Below are 25,052 nucleotides of genomic sequence, written 5' to 3'. Positions count from 1 at the left end.
CTAAGAAAAGAGAAACACATCGAGATGATTAAACCAACACCTGAGACATTGGCTGCTGAACAGTCTCCTGCCAATGTAGCGTTTAACGGCTAAATGGGAGTTAGAGCGGCTTTGTTGTCGGTGCAGTCCTTACTTAAACCACTTTCGCAAGGGACAGATACAGCCAAAAGGAATCATAATAACAATGGGGTTGAGATTGATAATTTATGGAGGCCTGGGGGATGACCTGCCATCCTGAAAATTTAGGAAAGAGATTGCTGTTTAACTATACCTGTTCGAGAAGCCAATGAGGCAGGGGTTTTTTTGTGTCGATTTCAGCCCTTGCTGCCTGTACAGAAGCACAACCTAAATATTAAGCTTCAATTGCCAATCGCCAATCTTCCATGGCGATGTCAAAATGATCAATTTCTCCATATGTAAAAAATATAAAATATTTCCACTGGATACGGGCAGGCTACTACAAATCCATAGGAATAATAATAGTATCTGTAAAGGAACACAAACTAGACAGATACATACTGTCATGACATGATATGCAGTTTGAATTCTCACAATTCTGTATCATCTCATTAGGATCAATTCAAGTTTGCTTTGTAGTTAGCATCAATATCTAGATAAATTGAATTAGCATTCCATTAATATAGGTATTCATCATTCTCAAAGCTTATCACAAAGCTAAAAGACCTTGCTACATCTCGGTTTTCCTGTTTTTCCTGCTGCACTTGCTTAAAAACCAATGGAAATACGACTGCGAGACAGAAACTGGATCAATATTTGCATTCCCTACAAGCACATACATCCACCCGTGTTGGACGCGGGGCCCCCTCAAAGGCGTCGGCAGAACAAGAGGAATGCGATCATCACAAGCGGGCACAAGGGGGCCCGCCCCCCGCCTGGTTTTGAAGAAGTAACCGGGCGGAGCAAGGGATGAAAAGCGAAGAGTGCGGTGCCGCCAGAACAGTCGACACAAAGCCCGAACGTGGCTCAGCGGGAATAAGAACTGTCAACCTCGGCGCCCTCCAATGCGACGCCGTTAATTAATGTCGCCCTCCCCATTGAAACGGTGCTACAAATAATGGCCTACATTAATTTTTAGCAGGCACTTTAGCATGTATCTTTTATGAGCCGACCTTGTCTCGAGTCTTCAGTGAAAATCAGGCGATGGGTGTGAAACTGGGCAACGGCCTTGTGCTCCAGAGCGTTTATGGACGTTTTTCTGAGTTTGAGAGGACCCCAAACCTGGACGTGATATAAATGCATTCCACTGGTGTCAACGCAGTGCAACACCATCCTCCCTGCCCACTCCACTCTCTCCTCCATCTCCTGTCTCAGCACCTACATTGTTAATTGATCTTTTCATTTTTGTTCACGAGGCTTCTACTTGGCACGACGCAAAGTAAACCTCGCTCGTTCCCGCTTCATAGTCGGACCCGTGTCGTCTCTTTCACGATCTCCATTCCTTCCTTCTTTTGTCCACTTCCTTCTGCAGGTGTCTCCCCAACCTGTGCGAGCATGGCGGCCATTGCTTCCAGTCCTGGTCCATGTTCCACTGCGACTGCTCTGGGACGGGGTACTCCGGAGCCACCTGCCACAACTGTAGGTCCACCAGCCCCCTATAGACACGCCTCATCGTCACACCACACGTTCCCACCACGGTATATCAAAAGGGTGAAAACGTGTTGTTAGGTATGCGAGCTATTTCTTCAGAGTTTAAATCGAACACCTGCGAGAGGTGTTCTCACACCTAACTACACAACAGGGGGAGGACAGAACTAATCGCGACCAATCGCATCCAAGTCGGTTTATAACAGGCGCATTTTTAATTTGTCGCTTTGACTTTCTATTTTCCTTCTCATGACTGTGAAGTCTTAAAAACTTCAGCAACTCATTTGTATTGATTGAGATTCACGCTCCGGGGGCATTTGATGTGAATGTCACATCGGTTACGGGGTGAAAATAAGCTCTCTTCGGAATTAATGAAAATAGCTTTTTCACTATCATTTTTTTTTAGATCTCATGGATATTTTCATATATCTTCTTCATTCAATAACCACGTCTGACTCTGTATTTCTTCCGCCAGCCATCTACGAGCCGTCCTGCGAGGCCTACAAGCTGACGGGAAGCTCCTCGGGCTACTACTCCATTGATCCCGACGGGAGCGGCCCCCTGGAGGCCACGCGGGTGTATTGCAACATGACGCGTGAGCTCCCCGCCACGCACCTCGGCGCCGTATTCCTGTGCCATTAGATAATACGCCTCCCTCCCTTAGACCCTCCGAGAGCTAATCGCGATTAATGGCCGGGGTAATGGCGCAGATTATATAACAGACTTTTCTTCTATAATCCATACAGGCGGTACGATCAACATGGCAAATCTCTGCACCCGGTCGTCGTCTAAGCTCGGTTGATCGGCTCATTTTATCTGCCCTCCAATCCCCCTCGCATGCAGAGGAGGGCGCCGGGCGTCTTCCATCCCCCTGATCGGAATGAGTCCTCACGACAGGGACTGAATTAATGGCTATGAGAAAGAAAGAGAAAAATACTGTACTGACACGGTCTTTTCGGTAGTACTTAAACCCCGCTATCCTCCAGAAAAGGCCCCAATCGTCCCATAAACGTGCCACTTTGAAGTGACTCATCAGATCACACTGGCACGTAACAAAAAAAATTCCCCAAAAACAGAAATATATCCTATGCCGCTCGGTTTTGTAGCAGTGAATAATGGCTGCCGCTCATGGCCCGCAGCGAGGGACATAAACAGAACAATCTCTCCCTCAATCTCTGCCACTCGCTAACACCCGTGGCTCCATAGGGAGTGGATGAGCAGCTGTAGGATGTGCAGGAAGGAGTGGACCACGGCAAAAACAGAGCAGAGCGTCTCCTGGCAGAGGACACGTCTGTATCACTGCCGCCATTTACAACTTCGTCGGAAATTACAGGTCAAAGTTCAGACATCATTTTACAAAAGCTCATATTCTTTGCAGAACAGCTGTAGGCCTTAGTGTAACGTTAATTATATATACAGTATATATATATATATAGTCTACAACTATTCTACATTCTACCTTAATTATGTATAAGGGATTCAGGCCCGTGAAGGTGAAACCCTCAAGCAGATTTATATAAATTTTGCCATTTATTTTGACACATTAACGCAGCGGGTGGGAATTCAGATGAGCACGGACCTGTCACAAGCCTGGCAAGGACCAGTCGGCCATTCTAGGCCGACTGGACATAACAGTGTTTGGAATGCCGTTTCATTTTGCAGGAGATTCATGGAGTTTGGCCTTTTGTGTTTGTTTGAATTTGTGTGTAGAGTTCTCACCTATGTTTTCATTTAATGTGTGTTAACAATTGAGAAAAACTGTCACAAGGACTTGTGTGTTTGTATTCATGTGTGTGCTTGTGTGTGTGTGTGTGTGTGTGTGTGTGTGTGTGTGTGTGTGTGTGTGTGTGTGTGTGTGTGTGTGTGTGTGTGTGTGTGTGTGTTTGTGTTCAAGTGTGGTTCGCGTGTTTGTCTGTGTGTGTTGTGTGTGAGAATGTGTGTTCATGTGTGTTTGTCCATATTCGTGTGTGTGTTTGAGTGTGTATGTTCATGTTCATGTGTGTTTTTGTGTGCATGCAATGTATGTTTGTATATGTATGCTGTACATGTGTGTGTTTCTGCATGTGTTCATATTTATTTTGTGTGTATGTGTTTATTGATATGATTTCTGTGTTTGTCTGTATGTTGATGTGTATTTGTGCGTGCTCATGTACATATATGTGTGTGTGTTCACATGTATTTTTATGTGTTTGTGTGCATGTTTGTGTTCATTTGTGTGTGTGTGTGTGTGTTCATGTATGTGTGTTCATGTATGTCATATTTATTTTGTGTGTTTTGTATGCGTCTATGTGTGTGTTTGTGTTGTATTTTGTGTGTTCATATGTATGTATATGTGTGTATGTGTGTATTGATAAGATTTCTGTGTTTGTTTGTGTGTTTGTCTGTGTGTTCATGTGTATTTGTGTGTGCTCATGTATATGTGCGTGTGTGTGTGTGTGTTCACATGTATTTGTATGTGTTTCTGTGCATGTTTATGTGTATGTTTGTGTTCATTTGTGTGTGTGTGTGTGTGTGTGTGTTCATGTACTGTATGTGTGCGTATTTCCTGTTTGTGTGTGTGTGTGTGTGTGTGTTTGTGTGTGCGTGTGCTCATATTTATTTTGTGTGTTTGTGTGTCTTTTGTATGTGTCTATGTGTGTGTTTGTGTTGCATTTTGTGTGTGTATGTTTGTGTGTGTGTTTTCATGTATGTGTATGTATTGATATGTATTTGTGTATGTGTGTTCATGTATGTGTGCTAATTTCCTGTGTGTGTGTGTGTGTGTGTGTGTGTGTGTGTGTGTGTGTGTGTGTGTGTGTGTGTGTGTGTAGAGGAGAAGGTGTGGACACTGGTGAACCACAACAGCAGTTCTCCGGTGCGGGTCCGGGGCTCCTCCCTCCTCCGTCCCTACGTCATGAGGTTCAACTACAGCGCCTCGCCCGAGCAGCTGCGCGCCGTAGTGACGGGAGCCGAGCAGTGCCAACAGGAAGTGCTCTACAGCTGCAGGAAGTCCCGCCTCTTCAACGCATGGGGTCAGTCTCTCTCTCTCTCTCTCTTTAGACCTTTCTGTTGGGAGCGTTTTGCACATGGCTAAGCGGATATTGCACTTCACATCATTCAGTTGTTGATTACGGATGTTCATTACGGATGATTTGTTCTCCAACCCCAACCGTACGTAGTGTGTTTTATTCAACAATGACCCACGCACGCGCCTCAACGCAACCTCCGGTCAATGTGACGCTCCAGGAAGTCCGAGTATGAGCTCATCGTTTCGGAAAATTTGGATATGGTCGAGGTGAGCGCTGTGTCAGCGCACATTGTCTTCAAAAACAGGATCGTAATTAGAAGAAGAAGAAGAGGAAGACGACGACAAAAAAAAACGCAGCATAATTCTCAGCCCAGCAGATATTAAACAGAACATAAATGTCTTCGTTGTTTACTTGAACGCTTCAGACCCACACAGACACACAAGCACACATGCAGCTTTTCGCACCTACATCCGCTAAGGTTTCTCATTTGGGTCATTCATTCATTTAGCGTATCTCGGTGTGAAAATTGAGGTGCGGTGTCTGCCCGCCGGGTGGAGGGGGTGGGGACGTGTTTCTTTTCTCACAAATAACAAACAGCCGTATTGAATGTCGTGGCCCCGCCTGGATTTAACATAAGTAAAGATAAGTAAACCCTCCCCCCCCGGCCCCACGCCTGATCAACTACAGTAATTAAAATACCCGTGTTCCACACTAGGCCCAGGACTCACGGCTCTACAGACTTCATGGTGATGGAATTATTAACCAGGCATTCTTCCCACTTACCCCAATCTATAATTATTTTATAGATGCCTAACTCAACTCGAAATTAGGTTTGTGTTGCACGATCAAACATGTGAGGCCCTGATAAGTCATCAAATTTGTCATTTCTCTGACAAATGACAAATTCATCAGAATAGAGTTTCAGCCCCGAAAACAATGACTAATAATGTATTGATGAAAGGTTCGACTCTTTTATGATTTTCTTGCCGAGTCACCCGATTAAAGTTCAGTTTGGTTTCAGTTGTTGTAACGACGGTCGGTCAGAAGAGCCTGTTCATTTCAGTGTTGTTAATGGAATTCTCACAAGAGTCATTTAGTTCGGACCAAACGGTGGCATGCAAACAGTAAAATCATCACATTGACATTCAGTATGAATTGGGCGAAAGCTCCTCAGTTTGATATGTTTCTGACATGTTTAGTGGTAAACAGAGTAGTATTGTGATGGTAGGGATTATTTCATTGTAAAGAAAATAGTGTGCTGGCAGAAAACAGTAAAAACACTGGTTTAACTGTTCCAATGTATACTTTCCATATATATACTCTTCATTACTCAAAGTAACTCATTACTGCATGGCAGTTTTTTTTTAAATGCATCTGTTGCCCTGGATCTGTCCCTGTAGAACTTAGTTAATACCAAACCTTCCTCCTCGGCAGGGTGCGACTATTTTACCCGAGTCAAAAGCAGATCATTTTGTTTTTCAATGAATTTTCAATTTTGAAAGACAAACAAATGCTTTATTTAAAATAGTCCTTGAAATCCCAGTTTTCATTAACAAGCTGCATTTACCCGGTGCCTGGACCCTGTTAGCTCGACGCGCCTTTTAGTGGGAGACACTGCTAAAGTGAACGACTGCCTCACCTCCTCCGCGGCATTTGTAATTCAGGCCCCAGGATCGGGGGCCCACTTAAGCTTGTTAAAGAAAATGAACGGTGGCTGACGGACGACATGCTGTGCCCACTCGACAAACAAACCCCGCCTGGCAAATTTACCAACAGACTGCGGCTGCTCCTCACAGGCTAAACCGAGCCGGGGCTCTTGCAAAATATATTAAATGGTGTGTTGGCAGATGGCACCCCGCTGTCCTGGTGGGTGGACCAGGGAGGGGAGAGGAGGACCTACTGGGGAGGCTTCCTGCCCGGAGTCCAGCAGTGCTCATGCGGTCTGGAGGAGAGCTGCCTGGACATCAACTACTTCTGCAACTGCGACGCCGACGCCAACAAATGGTGGGTGAAACGTCTTGATCTTGCTCCCGTCTCCCCGGGGGATGTTGATATGTATTATCGACCACTTCTCCTCCAATGTACTTTTCTCCAGATCGGCTGGAATTGTCACTTTGTTTTATACGCCGGAGGCAGAAAAGGGACAATGTTCCCCAACACCTCCCCCAATGTTTTCAATCATCCTTTCGCTATTTATTACAGGACTAATGACACAGGAGTCCTCTCCTACAAGGACCACTTGCCTATGAGCCAGATCGTGATTGGAGACACCAACCGAACGGGCTCCGAGGCAGTCTACCGCGTCGGCCCGCTGCGTTGTTATGGAGACAGTAGGTGATCCGTTGGAACATTTTCGCGCGGCCATGCTTCTCATATCATTTATTTGATTTGCCGCTTCTCATTACCGGCCTGGGGATTATGAAACGTTGTCTCAGATGCCCTGCTATACTCACAGATGGATTTCTGTGCTTCAGACAACATTCCCTATGTATGTGTTACTTCACTTGCCTGCGGGGTGTCTGCTCAGACTCGGACATTCAACGTCCACACCATTTGACATGTACGCCCTTTCGTGACCCTGCCACCTGCTTGAAGGCAAAAAAATCTGTCATCTGCATATCACAGAAGATCTTCAAGGGCTATATTTCTTTGGCTTTACTGTTTTATGTTTTAGCTTTTTCCTCAAAACCACGTTCAACCAGCCCATTTTACAAAGTCTAGGAAACAGATTATGTGAAACCTTGACTACAGCCTTTTATTTTCCACTCTTGGTCTGGCAGGAGTTTCTGGTGAATAAATTCATTCTCCTACCTAATGTTCGCCTCTCCCCTTTACCGTTGCACCGTAATTTCTTCTTTCCTTTTGGTGTTTTGTGTTCCTTTTTCAGAGTCTATATGGAACGCCGCCTCCTTCTACCAGGAATCCTCCTACCTGCACTTCCCCACCCTTCAGGCTGAGCTGGGCTCCGACATCTCCTTCTACTTCAAGACCGGTGCCCCCTCAGGGATTTTCCTGGAGAACCTGGGCCTCAAAGACTTCATCCGCATGGAGCTCAGCTGTGAGTGGAACGTTAAGCATTGAGATGCAGTGAGTTGAGCATGAGCAAAGAGCAACGGTTGACTGACATCTACAGTTTTAGGGCATTTTTTTAAGGTTCAATAACAAATGTGGTCTACCTATTTAAGTATCGTTAAGCCCGACCCCAAAACCCCTACAATACAAAAGGACATTAAGACGAAAAGTGTGCTGTGATTGAAATATGCCTGACCGCTATATCTAAGACGTGCATGCACACAAAAACAAAAAGAGAGAATCCATGAGCAGCATGTTTTAGATACTACCTTCCTGTTCCTATGAATGAAAGGGAACGAAGAAGACCAAACTTGTGTCCCAAAACAACAGAAGCTGATAACCGCCAAACCCCAACATACGGAGCTCGTTCCCACATGTTGTTAAGATGTGGCCGCAACATGAAGATCTTGTTTCCATAGGTTCATAATTCCACCACACCATGCACATATAGACCACATGTGCACATATTCAGTACAATGATATATGTATTTCCAAGATTGTGCTTAAGCACAAATGCTAATAAATTACTAAGCATGATTCAGCATCCCTTGTTTGACCATTCACAATGAGTTGTACAGACTGTAATGTATCTGAAAAGAGACAACCAAGAGAGGAAGATTCTTGAAAATGGAGAACTTTCTTTCGTCCTATCTTCCATTTCTTTTGCCGGTCCGTCTGGAACCTCCGCCTGCACCCTTCCCTCCCCAGCTCCCTCCGTGGTGACGTTCTCCTTTGAGGTGGGCAACGGGCCGGTGGTCCTGAGCGTCAAGTCCCACGTGCCCCTGAATGACAGGCAGTGGCACTTCGTGAGGGCAGAGCGCAGCGTGAAGGAGGCCTCGCTGCAGGTGGACCAGCTGCCCCTGCGCCTCCAGGAGGCGCCGTCCGACGGACACATCCGCCTGCGGCTCAACAGCCAGCTGTTTGTGGGTAAGGCCCGGCCTAAGCCTCTACCGGACTGCTCCCTGCATGCAGACGGTCATTTATCTCATGAAGCAGCCTTTCAAAAATGGCCTTCCCCCAACACTCATAATGCTACGCTCTGCAGTTATTTGTTAGCATTTTCACCCACCCATGGGCTATCTCACGACATCGGGTGGCCTCAAATTCACAGAGGGTCATGGTATGAATTATATTGCCATTAAATCCTTACTTTTTTCATATTCATTTTCATTACACAGTAACTTTCCTGTTATGCCAAAGAATTACACAGTTGAATGGATTCAGAAATTCCCCATAAGCCGCACAGAGATGGAATCTTTGGAGGCCATAAATTCTGATTTGTCATTCTTGGGCTTTGCTGTTTCTGTGGGCTATAATGGCTTAAAAGGTCAGCCAAATACTTTACCCTAATAGATATTCTTCCGTATTTGCATACTTAGCCCTAATGAGGCCTCACACACTCCAGTGCTTCTAGAGTCGCTAGATGCTTATTTGATTTAAATAAGGGTCTTGTCGTAAATCCTTATCAGCCTAGAAGGGTATTGTGATTATAAAGTAGTTATAGATGCTGTGTAGTGCAGTTATCAGGATTTAGAGATGACTAATGACCTTCTTGCAGGGGGAACCGCCTCCAGACAGAGAGGCTTCCTGGGCTGCATTAGGACTCTCACTATCAACGGTGTGAACTTCAACTTGGAGGAGAAGGCCAAGACAATATCCGGCGTGAGCTCCGGTTGCCCGGGCTACTGCAGCGGCTCCAGCAGCCTCTGCAACAACCGAGGGCGTTGCATCGAGAAGAACAGCGGCTACGTCTGTGACTGCTCCCAGTCGGCCTACGGGGGTCCTTCCTGCAAAGAAGGTGGGAGAAAAGATTATCATTAAGCGTAATCTCTTAATCTCTTAACAATCTCATCATCATTGTCTCAATTTCTCGCTAAATTCATTAGCGGGATTGGGAATTAGCTTCCGGGTGTGGCTACCCTTGTTTGAGGGTTAGGGTTACTGTTAGTAAGGCACTTTCTGGTTACAGGCCACCAGATAAGAGTGGCAATTAGCGAAGCGAGCTCTTGATCCGATTCTTGATTAGTGTTATTACAATATTGCCAAGTGGGCCACTTGGCCATTCTTAACATACTTGGTATTCCTTTTGCCAAAGAGACTTCAGACTGTTATATGGGCAGAAATATGTGTCACTGGAAACTGCATTTGAATCATTTATATTTGAATTTGAATTGCTCAACTTGAATATTTGTATTGAAAAAATGTATTTGCGTCACATAATTTGAATTTGTATTGTTTAACTGTTGTTGTTTAACTGAATCTGAAATAGCAAAATTTTAATTTTAATGGAACTGAATTTGGAACTGAATTCCGTTAAACTCGAAAATGAACGTAATATCGTCAAATTGAATTTGCTCTGAAACTGTATTTGATCCTCACGGAAAATACATTCATTTCACGTTGCACGTTCAATTGCAATTCAGTTCTTGCAATTCAATTTCAGTCAGTGTGTCTCACACCTCCGGGTCGTTCCATTTTTGCGAGAGCCTAATAGTAATCCTGGTTTAACAAGGATCTCCAAGCATTGTATCATGTTAAAAAAATATGAGTTGCACTAAAGCATTCAACACAATTTCAGAATACAATTTGGAGTGGGCAGTATGATTGGCAGTATGGCTGCTCACCGCTTTCTACTGACAGGCCCAGATGGCCGGTCCCGAGAACTTTAACATAAATGAACATGAGGTCAGACGTCTACTTAAAAAGCAGAAAAGCAGGTGGACCGGGCCAAGTCTCTGTGGTCACTTTTAAACATTGGTCAGGTAAGTTACAGCCCACATCTTAACCTACTGTACGTATGTTTTTAATAAATCAACTTTTTTTCAACTGGCAGAAACATTGGTTCCTGCCTGTTTGAAGTTTTTAAGTAGCACCTGCTCCAAAAACAGCTATCATTTAAGCATTTAAACATGTTTAAATGATTACAGGCCGGTGGTCTTTACCTCCAATGGTAATTAAGGCATTTGAATAATTGCTGCAAAAGTCAAGCACCAATTTGCCTACAGGGAGAATAGGTCTTAGCCAAGGCAGTTTCCCTTCATTCACACAATGTTTGAAAGCATCTGGAGGCGCCCCTATATCATATGTACATCCAGTCATATACTGCATGTGTACACTTCGCTTACAATGTGCAATCGGCAAGGTGACGTTGATTCACCCCGAATGAACCAATGTGCGTTAGCATTTGAATTTATTTAAAAGATAGGCAGCGAATGGTTCATAATAAGTTTTCCAAACCACTCACCATCAGCATGAGTGCTCCTCAGGGTTGCTGCCTTTCTCAGTCAGTTTTGATTAATGACGATTCGGCTGAACTATTAAATTTGAAGATGATATCACTGTGGTCAGGTTAATCACTGGTGATGAGGAAGCTGCGTACTGAAAGGAGCTTTTGTGGTGGTGGTGTGACCAAAATAATTGATGGCTTCATATTAGGAAAACTAAGGAGATGGTCATAGAATTTAGGAAAGTGGAATGAGGAGTACTACCACCACACAGCACATCGAAGATTGGAGTTTTTGAGGCATCTTAAGAAAGCTTGGAGTGTATGGAAAAAGCTATGGTCCCGTTTTTTCAGGTCTGTTGTAGAGAGGGTGTGAAATTCCTCTCTCAAGGTGTCGTATGCTGGCTTGTTCTCTGAGGAGTCTCACAGGAGTCATGATTGCATACAGGATTACGTGTCGCTTTCTCCCCTCTCTCTTCTCAAGCTATAAAACTCCACCAGAAAAGGCCTTCACCATTATTGGGTACTTATTGGGGAATTGTATCCTCCCGCTTTGAGCCTCTACTTTCTACGAGGAGGTCTATCCAAGTCATGTCGAAGTCTTAACAATTCCAGAGGAGCCTATATTCCTATTCTCATTCACTCTTTGACGTGATATTTTAACATGGCATTTTGTCATCTTTTATAGTGTTGCAGCACATCGCAATTTCCTATCAAACTTTAGTTGTAATGATGCTAAAGCTGACTTTGACAGACTTTGTAATAAAGAAAATGTCTGTGCCACCACTAAAAACTGAAAATTTGCATCAGAAATGTCGTAATTATTTAATTAAAATGTATTATAATAACATCCTACTATAAAAATTGAGGTGAGCAGTTGGACTGGGAAAGGTGACTGGGATGGGAATCGTTCAGCAGAGAGCTTTCCACAACTATTCTTTAGGTCTGGAATTGCATTATTTTATATTGCAAAAATTGCAGAACCGGCAAACTGAAAGCCTCAATTTCTCCACCAGCAAATGACTCCAGAAGTCTTCTACCCTGTCGAATTTGTGGCGGTGGGACAGCAAATATCCGTTTCAAAAGAACTAGAAGCCTGGGACGAAGTGATGAGACTTCTACATGCCACTAGTCCTTACACCGTCAGAAGCAGGCCCCCCAAAAAGTTGCCTGTTATTTAAATGTTCACTCTCTGTCATGTTGAACGTGGCAGGAATTTAGTAGGGTGCCTCTGCGTTCCTGTCTCCAAAATCCATGGCCTGTGATGAAACTATTGTGGACAAAAAAGTCACAAGTCAGATGGAGAGGATCTACCTGTTTGTATTCAAGCAAGTGCATTCAACCGAGAAAAAAAGCGGATGTTCCCCTTGTAATGGGGTATTCTGTTTGGCCGGGTGGAGTCGTGGGGCATGTCAGGATCGCTGGTGTTCTGAGTGGCAGATCAGGCCGAATGGAGACTTTTGATGTCAGAGGGAGTCGATGTCAAATGTCTTGATCAGAGTTTCCCTTCTCGGTAATTACTGTTTTTTGACGTTCATATTTAAATCTCTCCGGTCATTATTACCGGGGAAAATAATTCCCTGGAAGCACAAATAGTGCTGGCCGATAAAACGATAACGATAATTATCACAACATTTTTTACCTCAGTGTCAAATTAAAATGAGCTTGATCATTTCGATAAAGTCTTGCGCAGATTTGGTCATTTATAGATGCGTTGGCCAAAAGCCAATCGATTTGGACGATCTCAAGCTGACCTTTCACCTCTAGCCAATTAGGTTTGTCGATATAGGAAGAAAACCCGCCCCCTCCCGCGTTGGTAGGCGTTTGTAAACACAGGGCAGTGAAGACAGAGGGGCAGCGTCCAAAGTATAGCAACCCGGAGGAGAAGGAGAAAGATGATGTATCGTTCACAAATGCCGGTCACATACATCAATCGTTTGTCGTTTTTGGGGATAATGGGGATATAAGTACAACCCAAAGCAGACAGTGAATATTCATTTTGTAAAATATGTCGAAGAGATGTGCCGACGAAAACAGGCAACACCACAATCTTTTATATTTATTTTTTATTTAGGCCGACTAGCCATATTTATTTTGTTTATGATTTTATCAAAATTGTATTTAATTGAAATGCTTATTAATGCAGCTGCACTTGTTCCTTCGTGTTCACTTCTTACTTACATTACGACTGGCTCACATGTATTTTTTTGTTTCTTTTCAAAGAGTTTTTATTCTATTTTGTTATATTTATCTGAGAAAAGGCCTATAGTGAATGAAAATTATTTGATATCAAGTCGGCAGCAACATGCCATAATTTAAATATTTTGAGCCAGATAGGCCTACATGTCATTTTTTGTTTGTTTACAAATAAATTTTATTCAGATTTATTTTACTTGAGAATATATAGGCCTAAGGCTGAAGGAAATTATTTGTGTATACATGTTGCCCCAATGGACGTAGGCTGGCATAAAATTGATTTATTTTTAAAATAGCGCTATGCATGTGAGTCTATTGACGGGGTAAAAGTAGCCTACTTTTCAATAACAAATATGATATATCTACATGCCTTGATGATATCATTCTTTATACAGCCTATCAGTTGTTTTTAAGCTCAATAAACTGATAATATTTGGCCAGAATTGCTCACATGTGTCCCGGACATTGAAATCTTCCTGCACACGTTGGCCAGCACCAATTTTTTCTCACGGAAACTCTGGTCTCGATAAGACAGTCTGGGAGGATCAAAGTTAGTCTTTATCAGGCCTTTATCACTATGGAAGGAATAATGACTGAAAATTACCCATCTACATATACCTTCAGCGGAGGATTTTCCAGGTAATTTCCGTCAATAATATCAGCGTTTTAAGTCAGTCATCTAATCCTTAATTAATGTTCATCGGCTCATCGAGGAGCGGCGCCAAATCGAACGAGGTAATTGACCGGGATTTGGTTTTAATGAAAGAGCGGAGTTGACAGATTTAGTAATGCCGCCCCCCTTCTCTCCTCCTCTTGTGTTTTCCAGAGGTGTCTGTGTCCTTTGACAGGGAGTCCTCGGTGACCTACACCTTCCAGGAGCCCTTCTCGGTGATGCAGAACCGAAGCTCGCAGGCGTCCAGCGTTTCTAGGGAGAGCAGCCGGGCCAGGGAGAACGTGGCCTTTAGCTTCCTCACCGTGCAGAGCCCCGCCATGCTGCTGACAGTCAGCACCTTCAGCCGCCAGTACATCGCCGTCATCCTGGCCAGAAACGGTACTCTCCCACTTTAAATTGAATACTAGGAGAAATGTAACAAAAAAAATATTCTACAGATATTCTCCGACAACTACTCTACGGACAGCGACAGAGCTGAGAGACACTGTTTCAATGGCGTGCTAGGGACCGTCTACAGAGTGACACAACACAGTTTACAAAGTGCAATAACTCTTTGACTGCAATACTTAACCTACAATCAAATTAAAAATGTTTTAATATGAAAGGCTTCATGTTACCCAGACTTTTCATATCTGAGAGGTTATCAAAATGTGTTATTTTATTGTTTTCCATGCTTTAATATCGGATTTTCTGCAGACAGCATTGTTTGTCTTAGCGGCTGGCTAAGTGCAAAGGAACAGGAGCGCGATGGCAGCTTGTTTATGGGGAAAAGGTCATTGAATATTTTGATAGAAGATTATTTTGTGTTTCTGTCCTCAATAATCAAATCATAGTATGGCTATAACTCTATGCACGGCTTTTTAAATCGAAAAATCGTTCTTTAAGGTCAAATTTGTGGAAATGTCAAAATTGAGATTAATTGCGATTAATTTCATGCGATTAATCACAACTCATTATGTTGATCGTTTGACAGCCCTTATAAACTGTATACGTATATAGTATATAAAGACCATGTAGTATGTCTGGACAACAGTCCGAACATGTACTTTGTAGTATGTTATCGCGTATGTCGTATTTCAGGGTCCCTCCAGGTCTGGTACCGCCTCCACAAGGACCGGAGGCCCGACGTGTTCAGTGTCTCCCCCGGGAGCTTGGCGGACGGACACCTCCACCGCATCCGAATCCACCGGGATGGAAGAGACATCTACGCACAGGTGGGGAATGAATTTATACGTGGTGCCACCACGCGGACCGGAATTTACGGCACGTGAACGAGAATAGCCGCGACAAAAGAGTGATGGATATCTGTCGTGGAGTTTCGCAGCGGTATAAATGAGATTGTAACAGCAAAGACCTAATAAAAGGCTGGAATATTTGCCCCGCGCCCCTTGGACCGGGTGAAGAATGAATCACGCCGGACGTGTCATCCTGACAAACACGCAATAAAAAGATGTGTTGGTAAAGCCGGAGGCCTAAGCAGCCGACCGTGATGCAGCCTTTTTACACGTTTGCCCCTCCCCCCCGTCTCTCCCTCATCCAGATTGACAAGGACACGGACCTCAGGTACGGTCTGTCATCCGACGCCGAGTTAATCTCAATCAAATCACTGACTTTGGGGAAAGTCACAGGTGAGGCCCCGTCAGGAATGAGGAGTGAACATTTCAGCGTTTTTTTCAAAATGATGAAAGGGCGGTAGGGCCGCTCTCAAGGTCGTCGTTGTGTTGTTCGGGTTGTTGTTGAAATAGGACACGGCTGCAGAAGCTTCGATGAAGAAGCGTGACCTTCCATATCACGGAGCGCCGTTTCAATTTTGAAGGGGAGATTTTTATTTTATTATTTTTAAATGCCATTATATGTCTTAGGCTATCGTAAGCCCCGCGAACTCCAATCAACGGCATCACTTTGATCATTAATCAGACACTAAATGCAACTCTTAAGTAAATTATGCCTCATTTGTTGTACGCTGAGACTCACAATAGCTCTGGGAACGAGCAAATCTATGCTAATTGACAACATCATTTGCATTTCAAAGCAAAACCCTTACCCTGTTCTCACAAGAGGTGAGACCTGTTTGGGCGAAATGATAAACTTGCGGATAAATATAGATTGTTTCGTCGCATTCGTTTCCCGAAGTCGTCAAACGCAGATGCTCGTCGATAGGCAGATAATGGATTGTCATTCACAAAAGCTGTGACATTAGAATCTATCTTTAGGGTTTTTCTTTTGCTGGTATTTGACTCGACTCCATGGAAGCAGTTGTAATTGGAAAAACAGAAAAAATATATAAGCACTGACGCACAGCCGAAGCGAGGGGCTCACTTCCGGCGTCGGGGGGGGCCATTATATTGGATTTTGGGCAGTATTGCTCCCCAGATAAGACTTCTCTCGTATCTTAAAGCCACATCAAGTGGGTAAACAGCTCAGCTCATTTGACTTCGCCACAACAACACAACAGCCTCATCTTTTTTTTTTTTCTTTTTATTTACAATATGTACTCCCAAAGATCAAAAGGAAAGACTTTTACCGCCTTGGCTGGGTTATGTCTCCCAGGGATCTATTAAGTTCAAAATGAATGCCCGGGCCATGAGATAAAATACTCCAAACATAAACAAGGTGGCGATTATCTTCGGGTTTTGCGCGGGCCACGTTGCTCCCTATAAATTGCCACCTTTGGGAAATTGATGTTAATAATAGATTTCAAAGCAATTCGATGAAAGGTTTATTTTAATAATGATGATGATGGTAATAATAATAATGATAATAACAATAATAATAATAGTAATAATAATAATAATAATAATAATAATAATAATAATAATAATAATAATATCCGGTTTGTGTGACCCTGGTGCTTGGTTAAAAATGGAGGAGCTAAAACAATGAGATCATTTATTTTTATCGTTCCCTAATGCTGTTAATGGTCTGACACACACACACTGGGAGACACTCCCAAGGATTCTCTGTACAGTGATCATGTTATTTTCACATCTTAAAATATCATATCTCAATATAGCATCATACACTATACGGTGATAATTTCTCACATTCGCTTGCTTTAAACTCACTGTCACCGCCCCACTCTGCCATTTGCAGCCAGAATTTTAGATGTTAAGAAAAAAGACAAAAATAATTTGTATGTATATACGCTATATTCGGCTTTCGGGTGAAATTTCAGGATGTACCTAAAATGCACTATAACCTTTACAGGTGAACTTAATTTGACCTTCTCTAAACTTTTGAATGCACGTGTCCAACTGTTCAATGTTTCAGTACTTTCTGCACAACTTGCTGTTCTCTAACAAGGAGCTGAACGGCAAAATTCACAACAGGTGTTTGATCCATGAATCGACCAATACATTTCCTGGTTCAATTAGAATTGGTATTTAAACAGACCTCTTCATCATGCTGTTCACATTTTGACATCATGAGACCAAGACGACACCTAACAATTGATCAACAGTACCTCGCCATTGTGAGGCTTCAAACAGGATGTTCTCAGAGGGAAGTGGCCACTGAGCTTAGAGTGTCACAGAGTGTCATCAGCAGGTTGCAACAGAGACACAGAGAGACTGGAAGAGTCACAGAAAGGCATAGAAGTGGACGTCCTTTGGCCACATCCCACACTGATGACTGCTTCATTGTGAACATTGCCCTGCGGAACCGGATGATGAATGCCACTCAACTCCAGGCACATTTAAGGGAGGTGAGAGGCACCCAAGTGTCACGTCAGACCATTCAAAACCATTTACATCAGCGTGGTCTACGTGCTAGACGACCTGCAAGGGTACCTGACCACACCACCAGGCACAGGCATCATTGTCTTGCATGGGCCAGGGAGCATTTACGTTGGACAAGGGACCAGTGGCCTCAGTGATGTTCTCTGATGAAAGTCGATTCACGTTGGGCAGAAATGATGGCCGCCAATGATGTTGGAGACGTCAAGGAGAGCGCTATGCATCAGCCACTGTTGTCACCAGACGAGCCTTTAGTGGTGGTGGTGTTACAGTGTGGGCAGGTGTGTCTAGTCAATACAGAACTGCCCTACACTTTGTGAATGGTACAGTGACAAGGCCATACTACCTGAATAACATCATTAATCCAGTCATTGTGCCAACACAGGTCTAATTTCATCCTCATGGACGACAATGCTCCAGCTCATCGAGGTCGCATCCTTAAGGAACGACTGCTGGAGACTAGGGTACCTCAAATGGAGTGGCCTGCACTTTCTCCAGACCTGGATCCCATAGAAAACCTATGGGATCAGCTGAGTCGCCGTGTAGAGGCTCGTCACTCTGTCCCCCAGAACCTCAATGACCTGAGGGCCGCCCTTCAAGAATAGTGGGGGGCCAGGCCTCAGCAGACAATAAGTCGACTTGTGAACAGCATGAGACGTCGTTGCCAAGCTGTAATTGATGCTCAAGGGCACATGACAAGTTATTGAGACATTGACATTTTTTGTTGTGGTAAACCCACCGCTGTTGTTGGCTTTTGTTTCAATAAATTGTTTGAGATGAGGAAATCACCATTGCATGCTTCTACTTAAATGCCCTACTTTCATGATATAATATCACTGTAGCGTGAACTTTTTACATTTTCCATAAATTTCACCCAAAAGCCAAATATCCCTAACTTTTTGTGAGTAGTGTATATATAGTAAATACAAAACACACAATGAAAAACAATTACAATAAATAATAATAAAATAAAAATAAATAGCTGAAGCTAATCTCATTTTCCTTAATTAAATTTGTGATGATTAGCCACATGTCTTAGAAGGGCAGATGAATGTGACATACATGCCTGGAGAGGAGGAATAGAAATAGATTAGAAAAAGCAGTGTGAAATTCAAACCTAATTAATACTGGCCGTGTGGCAGCGCCGGCTAATTCGTTGAAATGCTCGATGCTTTTTTCATTTCCAGCCAGATCGATAAAAGTCATAACGCCTGCCGAAAACATTTCTTTCTCCATTTATTTTTATTCTTATTGGTTATTTATTTCCAACACAGCGGTCGATGTCACCGACGAGGAGGTGCGGCAGGCGGGTTCGCAGGGCTTCGTGGGCTGCCTCTCGTCCGTCCAGTTCAACCACGTGGCTCCGCTCAAGGCGGCGCTGCTGAACCGGGGAAGTTCCCTGGTCAGCGTGCGCGGTCAGCTGGTCGAGTCCAACTGCGGCGTGCTCGCAGAGTCCAAAGCATCAGGTATACACCCTCCTATGTACTTTTATTCATTTTTCCACACCTTGTTTTATGTTCATCGTGTATTTGCACAGGTGTTGTCACACCTGTTGTAGAGTAGAACAATGTAGAATGACAAGTAAAATGTATGAATGAATTACAAATGATAAAACAAAAGCAAAAAAATGACTAGATAAATGTTATTCTTACACGGCTCTGTGAAATACTTCTGATTGGTCGATAGCGGCAATCAGCGCTCATTAATGACAACCACTTCTCTGCCTGGATTCATGTCCCTTTTATCACGCTCCCTATTAATAATTTCATCATAATTTCCAATCAATAGTCTCAATGTATTTATTTTATTTGGTAAGTAGAGATGGCTCCGATCCAATATCGGTATCTGGTGCCGATACTGACGTCATTCACTCATCGGATATCGTACTGGCGTCGCCGATCCAAATTCCATTCTATGGTCTGCCTCCTCAAGAATTCAAAATCGCCATATAATTAACCTGTAAAGCATAATTTTACAAAGTGTGTACGAATAGGAGCTGGCAGTTGGAGTTGGGCAAACCATCACTGATTGAAGCAGCTTTGGTATCGGATTCAGCGAATATGTATCGGAACTGGATCTGAACTGAAAAAAAGTGTGTATGTGCTTCTCCAGTAACAGGCAGGATAATGTGCAGCCAGCCGGGCATTATCTCAGAATAACCCCCTTTAGAGTGATACAAGCCCTGATCACCCTGACAGGGCTGTTACTGTATTTTGTAATAATGACCGGCTGGCTGCAAATTGTCCCTTACTTAATATTTGGCTATTTGGCTATTAATATTTGAGTCTGAGCAAGAGTGAGGTGGAGCCTGGCAGGGTGGTCAAGCGATATTGGGTAAAAGTGACAAATGGTGCCAGAATGTTCCGTGCTCTAGAATATTGAAGAGCTGACTTGGGTCGATATGGGTATCTGGTCAATTCAACACTGTGTGGGCAAATGACATGGGGGGGACACATCTGACTCGCATCAGATGGTCCCCACGGGTTATGAATTGTTTTTAGAAGAGCCATTTATTGTGCGTTATATATTTTTTTCTAACCTAAGGTGGTACATAACACCATTAATTAGATGTGCATGAGTGGGTGTTTACTTATTGAGATTGTGTAAAATGAAGTCTTTGATTTCTGATGAGACTCGGGGAGTAATTCAAGAGTTTGTTTTGGAGGATTTTATTATTTTAAATAATAATAAAAAGGTGACAGGCGCACATTTCCATGTAGCTGGGAGCAGAAATACAACTTTGAATTGAGCGAGGCTGTTCCGAGCAGAGATTGGAGAAGAATGAATATATTATCCTATCCGCGATGGCATCGCCAACGTCCCCCGCGATGCCAACGCTGAGCTCGTCTTCCCAACGCTGCTTTAGATTTGTCAACAATGGTTCCTTAATGAAGATAATGTAGTACTGTATTAAATAATGCAAAGCTTACACGGCCTAGATCTGAGGGTGATATAGTATGTTCAAATTTACATTGGTTATACGTTGAAGACGTTGCGAAATAGCGACCCTACCCTTTAAGGCAGTGGTCTCAAACTCAAATGACCTGGGGGCCACTGGCCGGGTTGTCTTCTTCTAGGGGGCCCATGTTGATCTTCATGGGAAAACCGGCCTATTTTTTTGTTTTGTTATCTTTTGCTCTCTCCCACACGTTAGTGATTTCCTTCATATTCCAGTTAGAACTATCTCTCTTATTATCTATTGAATTATGTTTTATATTTTGAAAACATTAAGTATATTTGTGTTAGTTGAAAAAAATGATGTGCTAGCCAAATTTATTAATATATTATCACCGTGGCCACACTAAATTATCTTCCAGGCCGGATGTGGCCTTGGGCCTGTAGTTTGAGTCCCCTGCTTTAAAGAAACCCACTGGACATAGGATACCCCTCTGGGCACCGCCATCAAAATGTTCTGATGGCAGCTCTATGTGCGTTGTATCGATGAGTATGCCGATCGCAAAGGCATCATCGTATGCATACAGGCCTATGGTCGGGAAAAGCGGTAGTATTTCCCAGAATAAAGAGCGAGTCTCCCAAGAGCCCGACCGCTTTCTTGTCGCCAAAAGCGACTTCAATTCTCTGGTGGTGCGCTTGTTTTGAAGAGAAAAGCGCGAGAGATGTGGCAGTTGTTCCGGGGAGGGAAAATAGCTGTTTGCGAGATGCAGATTGATGCGAACGCAGTGGGTAATTGTATCTTAGAAAGTGGCGCTCTTTAAGTCTGTGGCAGCACAAGAATTCCTCTGTCAGACTTTTTCCGGAAATCCGATCCGGCAATATTTTGCGTCATTACCTAGAAATCACCACATTTTTCATGTTTCATTAGGCTTATTGATGCATTAAAATAAATTGGTAGCGAAAATGATCTTGTTGTGGCTTTATATGTAATATGCACACCTGATAATGTCCATAACGCTTTAGAGGATGATGTCATCTGCAAACGTGCATATCGTTTTTAGATCAGAAGCTAATTCGGATGGTGCCGCTCGTCTAAACTAACCATCCATTCAATGCCTGTTTGCTTGTTTGTGCGTTATGTGCAAATTCAACGCGCTCAAAAAATATGAAAAAAAAAAACAAAAAAAAACAATGCTCTTCTGTTATGATTCCACCCCCTCGCCCGGATCGCTCAGAGACAGTCAACAGAGGCAAGGAGCCATTGAGGAATGCTTCACAAAGCAACTCGGCGGTAATTGGAGGTGAGTTTTCCGATCCGCGAGTTGTTAAAGCGCTCAATTGCCAAAGTCACTCTGCTGTGAAATGAGTCCCGGCTATCGCTGCCTCTCGCTCCCCGCTTCTGACATTTTCTCAAAATAATGTGTGTCTGACGAGACAGGATAACGCAACGCAACTCAGGCACCGCCGGTGTTGGTGGGCAGCCACCTAAGTAATTACACAGGGGGGAGGGGCAGGGGGGAGGGGGGGGCAATGTTTTTTGCAGTGTAAAGTAAAAGGTCTTGTAAATTGACTCGGAGTCGGATAGGATCTTATTCTGCGGTGATAATGGATTGATTGTTGAGGGGAGGGAAAGAGATTTAAAAAAAGAGCTCTCGATGGACAAAATGTTCAAAGTGGAATTAGTGAGCGCTTACTCCCCCCCATTAACCTCTACTCACTTGAGTAAAATACGTATTTGACAACTGTGGATATATATTCATCACATATTTGGCCAGGCGTGGCAGAATGTGTCACAAATGTGGCTCTTACAACCGTCTATAAAATGTATAAAATATAAAAACAACTATAGAGTTGACATGTGTTAAATAATGTCTAAATTATGATTGAGTTAAAAGATGGATGGACACTTTCAAGTTCAAGCCGTTTTATTATCATATACTGGTCTCACATCAGAAATAAAATGCTTACTTATTGTGTATGTATCAATAAGTAAGTAGAAGCAGTGGGTAATAATCAGTAACAAGTAATAACATAGTAAGAAGAGTAGAGAAACACAGAACCCAAAACACTATAACTTGTGTAGTAATGAGATGTCACAATTTTTGAAATCCACAATTTGATTTGACTTTTGTTTATAAGGTCACAATTCGATTCAATTTTCGATTTAAACTTTTTTTTTTCAGCACTGACGGCTATGCCATGTGAGACTATCGAGTCTTGATTTGTAAATAAAAACACTTGTTTCTCAATAAGAAACTTTTATCTGTACATTGAAAATTATAAATAAGTTCACCTAAACAGTTAAGAGCTTTAGCGAAACTAGACTTTTGAATGATAAACAACCAGGTATTTTTTACAAAACTTTTAAGTTACTCGCGAATATAATGGCAAAAATACAGATGCTATTTTTGCCACAGGGGAACGCTGGTAGTAAAAGGCAAATTACTGCCTGCAGCTCCGACCAGAGCGATCTTTTCACCAAACAAAGCAAATAAAAACTTAATAAAAAGATGTATTTCATTTACTAAGTTTCTTGCTGCTGCTCCACTGTGGAGTAGATTGAAAATTGCTCCTGAAAAAATCCCGCCTGCATTCTCACGATCCGATGGCAACTGCCCCGTGGCCCGGCACGGTCCACAAGCCAGTGGTTAGGGAACCTCTGCTCCAGAGGACATTCTGTCTGTGATGGTTTATTTCCCACTTTCATCGCCAAATCTGTGGAATTACTGGACATTCTGGTCAATATTTCTCTCTCAACAAACTGGATACACTTATATTGGTCTTTATTGTTATTTGTTTTGTAATACAGTATTCAAACTCTATTGGAATTTGGTTCCTGCCCTAGTGCCCGGTAGGCGGTGCAGTGTGCGCTGAGGGATGCGGTGCAGCGCAACCTCCGCGGAGCCGACCGTAAGCTCTCCCGGCTCCGAACCTCCTTAAAGTCGGTTCGGAGCCGGGCGAGCTGCAGCCGACTCCCCCCAGCGCGCGCTGCATTTGTTTGCAAACGGATCTTGACCGCCCCAGTACGGCGACCATGTCGGACAACAGAATCCACAAAAATACAGGGAGAATCGTGAACCTGCTTGTGATTTTAAAGTTCAAAATCGAACGCTCATTTCGTTCGATTTCAATTTCGTTCGATACCAAGTAAATCTTTCAACCTTACTCCTTATTCTGCATTTATCGTGTCCTTCCTTTTATTCCCTTTTTTTCTTCCTCCTTTTCCTTATTTTTTTTTTACGTGACATTATGCCTATCTGCACTATCTGCACAGCAAGTATTTTGACAAATAGCTTGCATATGAAAATTTGCTAGGCCCAATAAACAGATTCTGATTCAGAAATACAGTGGTACCTCGGCTTACAACTGCATCTACTTACGACTAATCCAAGATACGAGTAGCGATAGTCGCGAAAATTTGTATCGACTTGCAAACGATTGCTCCAAGATACGAGCGTGGAAATGTGCAGTTGGCGCGTTGCCGGCCAGTCAGCAGTCAGTCAGCAGCCAGTCAGCAGTCAGTCAGCAGTCAGTCAGCAGCCAGTCAGCAGTCAGTCAGCAGTCAGTCAGCAGTAAGTCAGCAGTCAGTCAGCAGTCAGTCAGCAGTCAGTCAGCGACCTACAGCGTGTGTGCACGTAGTTCGTGGCTTATCGATAATTTTTTCATATTTACTGTGTTTGTGCTGTGTATTTTGTTTATTTTCACAATGATGGGATGGGATGGGATGATGGGAAAAAGAAAAAGGCAATGATTCCCATTGAAACTAAGAAGGAAATCATAGCAAAATGTGAGCGTGGTGTATGTGGGAAAACGACTGTTTTAACATACGACCGTTCTTATAGAACGAATTACGAATTAGTCGTAAGTCGAGGTACCGCTGTAGTAAGAAACGTAATTTATAAAAAAATTAAATACAAACTTTAATCCACCATACACCTTTGATTGTATATACAAAATACATGGCAAAAGTAAATATAAAGTAAAATTTTCAAATTTGCAATCTATGTAAACTATAATGTTCAACAATTTTTGCAGTGGTGTGAATACCCTAACTCTCCCCTCCCTCTTCCTCAGGTGTGGTGACGGCGGTGGTCTTCATCGGTCTGTGCGTGCTTGCCGCGTTTAGTCGCTTCCTGTACCAGCACCGGCACGCACAGGCCAGCGCCTCCGCTGCCGTCACAGAGAAGGAGCGTCAGCACAGCCTGGAGACGGCCCACAGGACCGAGCTCCACCTCCACAACCCGGTCAGGGACAACATGAAGGAGTACTACATATGACGCAGCGGGCAGCGGTAGACATGGCAGACCTCTTCCTAGCCATCGCTTTACCTCTCTTCCGTTTCCGGCCTGGCTCCCCCATCCCCCTGGACAAATCCCGGCCCCACCCCCACCCCAACCCCCGGGCTCTTTGTTTCAGGGGGTGGAATATTTGATCTCCCAAATAGTCCATTCGTGTGTAGATACTCAGTAGAAGTAGAGTTTTAGCCCATGCTGGTGACAGGGGAGCGGGGGAAGGACCGTGAACTCTCATGGCCACAGCATGGTGGCAGAATATGTGCATCGCCTTTCTTCTTGGTTCTCCGGAAGGGATGGAAGGATGAGACGTAAATGGAGACGGGGGAGACACCGGGTGAGGTGGCCGATCCC

At 43.5% G+C, this 25,052-nt stretch overlaps 1 protein-coding gene across 1 annotated transcript in view; it reads left to right on the top strand.

The window, feature by feature from the left end:
• The window catches only part of LOC307244374 (contactin-associated protein-like 5), a gene marked incomplete at both ends in the record, with an annotated part of 108,470 nt that extends 83,787 nt beyond the window's left edge, over nt 1-24,683 (top strand). The window contains 14 exons of the mRNA XM_080019523.1: nt 1,490-1,596; nt 2,081-2,200; nt 4,416-4,616; nt 6,461-6,617; nt 6,816-6,943; nt 7,501-7,671; nt 8,394-8,612; nt 9,244-9,483; nt 13,931-14,155; nt 14,858-14,991; nt 15,318-15,405; nt 18,786-18,977; nt 21,642-21,707; nt 24,481-24,683. Coding sequence (XP_079875649.1) covers nt 1,490-1,596; nt 2,081-2,200; nt 4,416-4,616; nt 6,461-6,617; nt 6,816-6,943; nt 7,501-7,671; nt 8,394-8,612; nt 9,244-9,483; nt 13,931-14,155; nt 14,858-14,991; nt 15,318-15,405; nt 18,786-18,977; nt 21,642-21,707; nt 24,481-24,683 — 2,251 coding nt within the window. The remainder of the gene's footprint in view (nt 1-1,489; nt 1,597-2,080; nt 2,201-4,415; nt 4,617-6,460; nt 6,618-6,815; nt 6,944-7,500; nt 7,672-8,393; nt 8,613-9,243; nt 9,484-13,930; nt 14,156-14,857; nt 14,992-15,317; nt 15,406-18,785; nt 18,978-21,641; nt 21,708-24,480) is intronic.
• Between the last annotated feature and the right edge of the window lie 369 nt (nt 24,684-25,052).

This window comes from Zeus faber (genome assembly GCF_960531495.2).
Source record: "Zeus faber genome assembly, chromosome: 18".
Lineage (NCBI taxonomy): Eukaryota > Metazoa > Chordata > Actinopteri > Zeiformes > Zeidae > Zeus > Zeus faber.
This window is presented reverse-complemented; position numbering and strand designations above follow the sequence as displayed.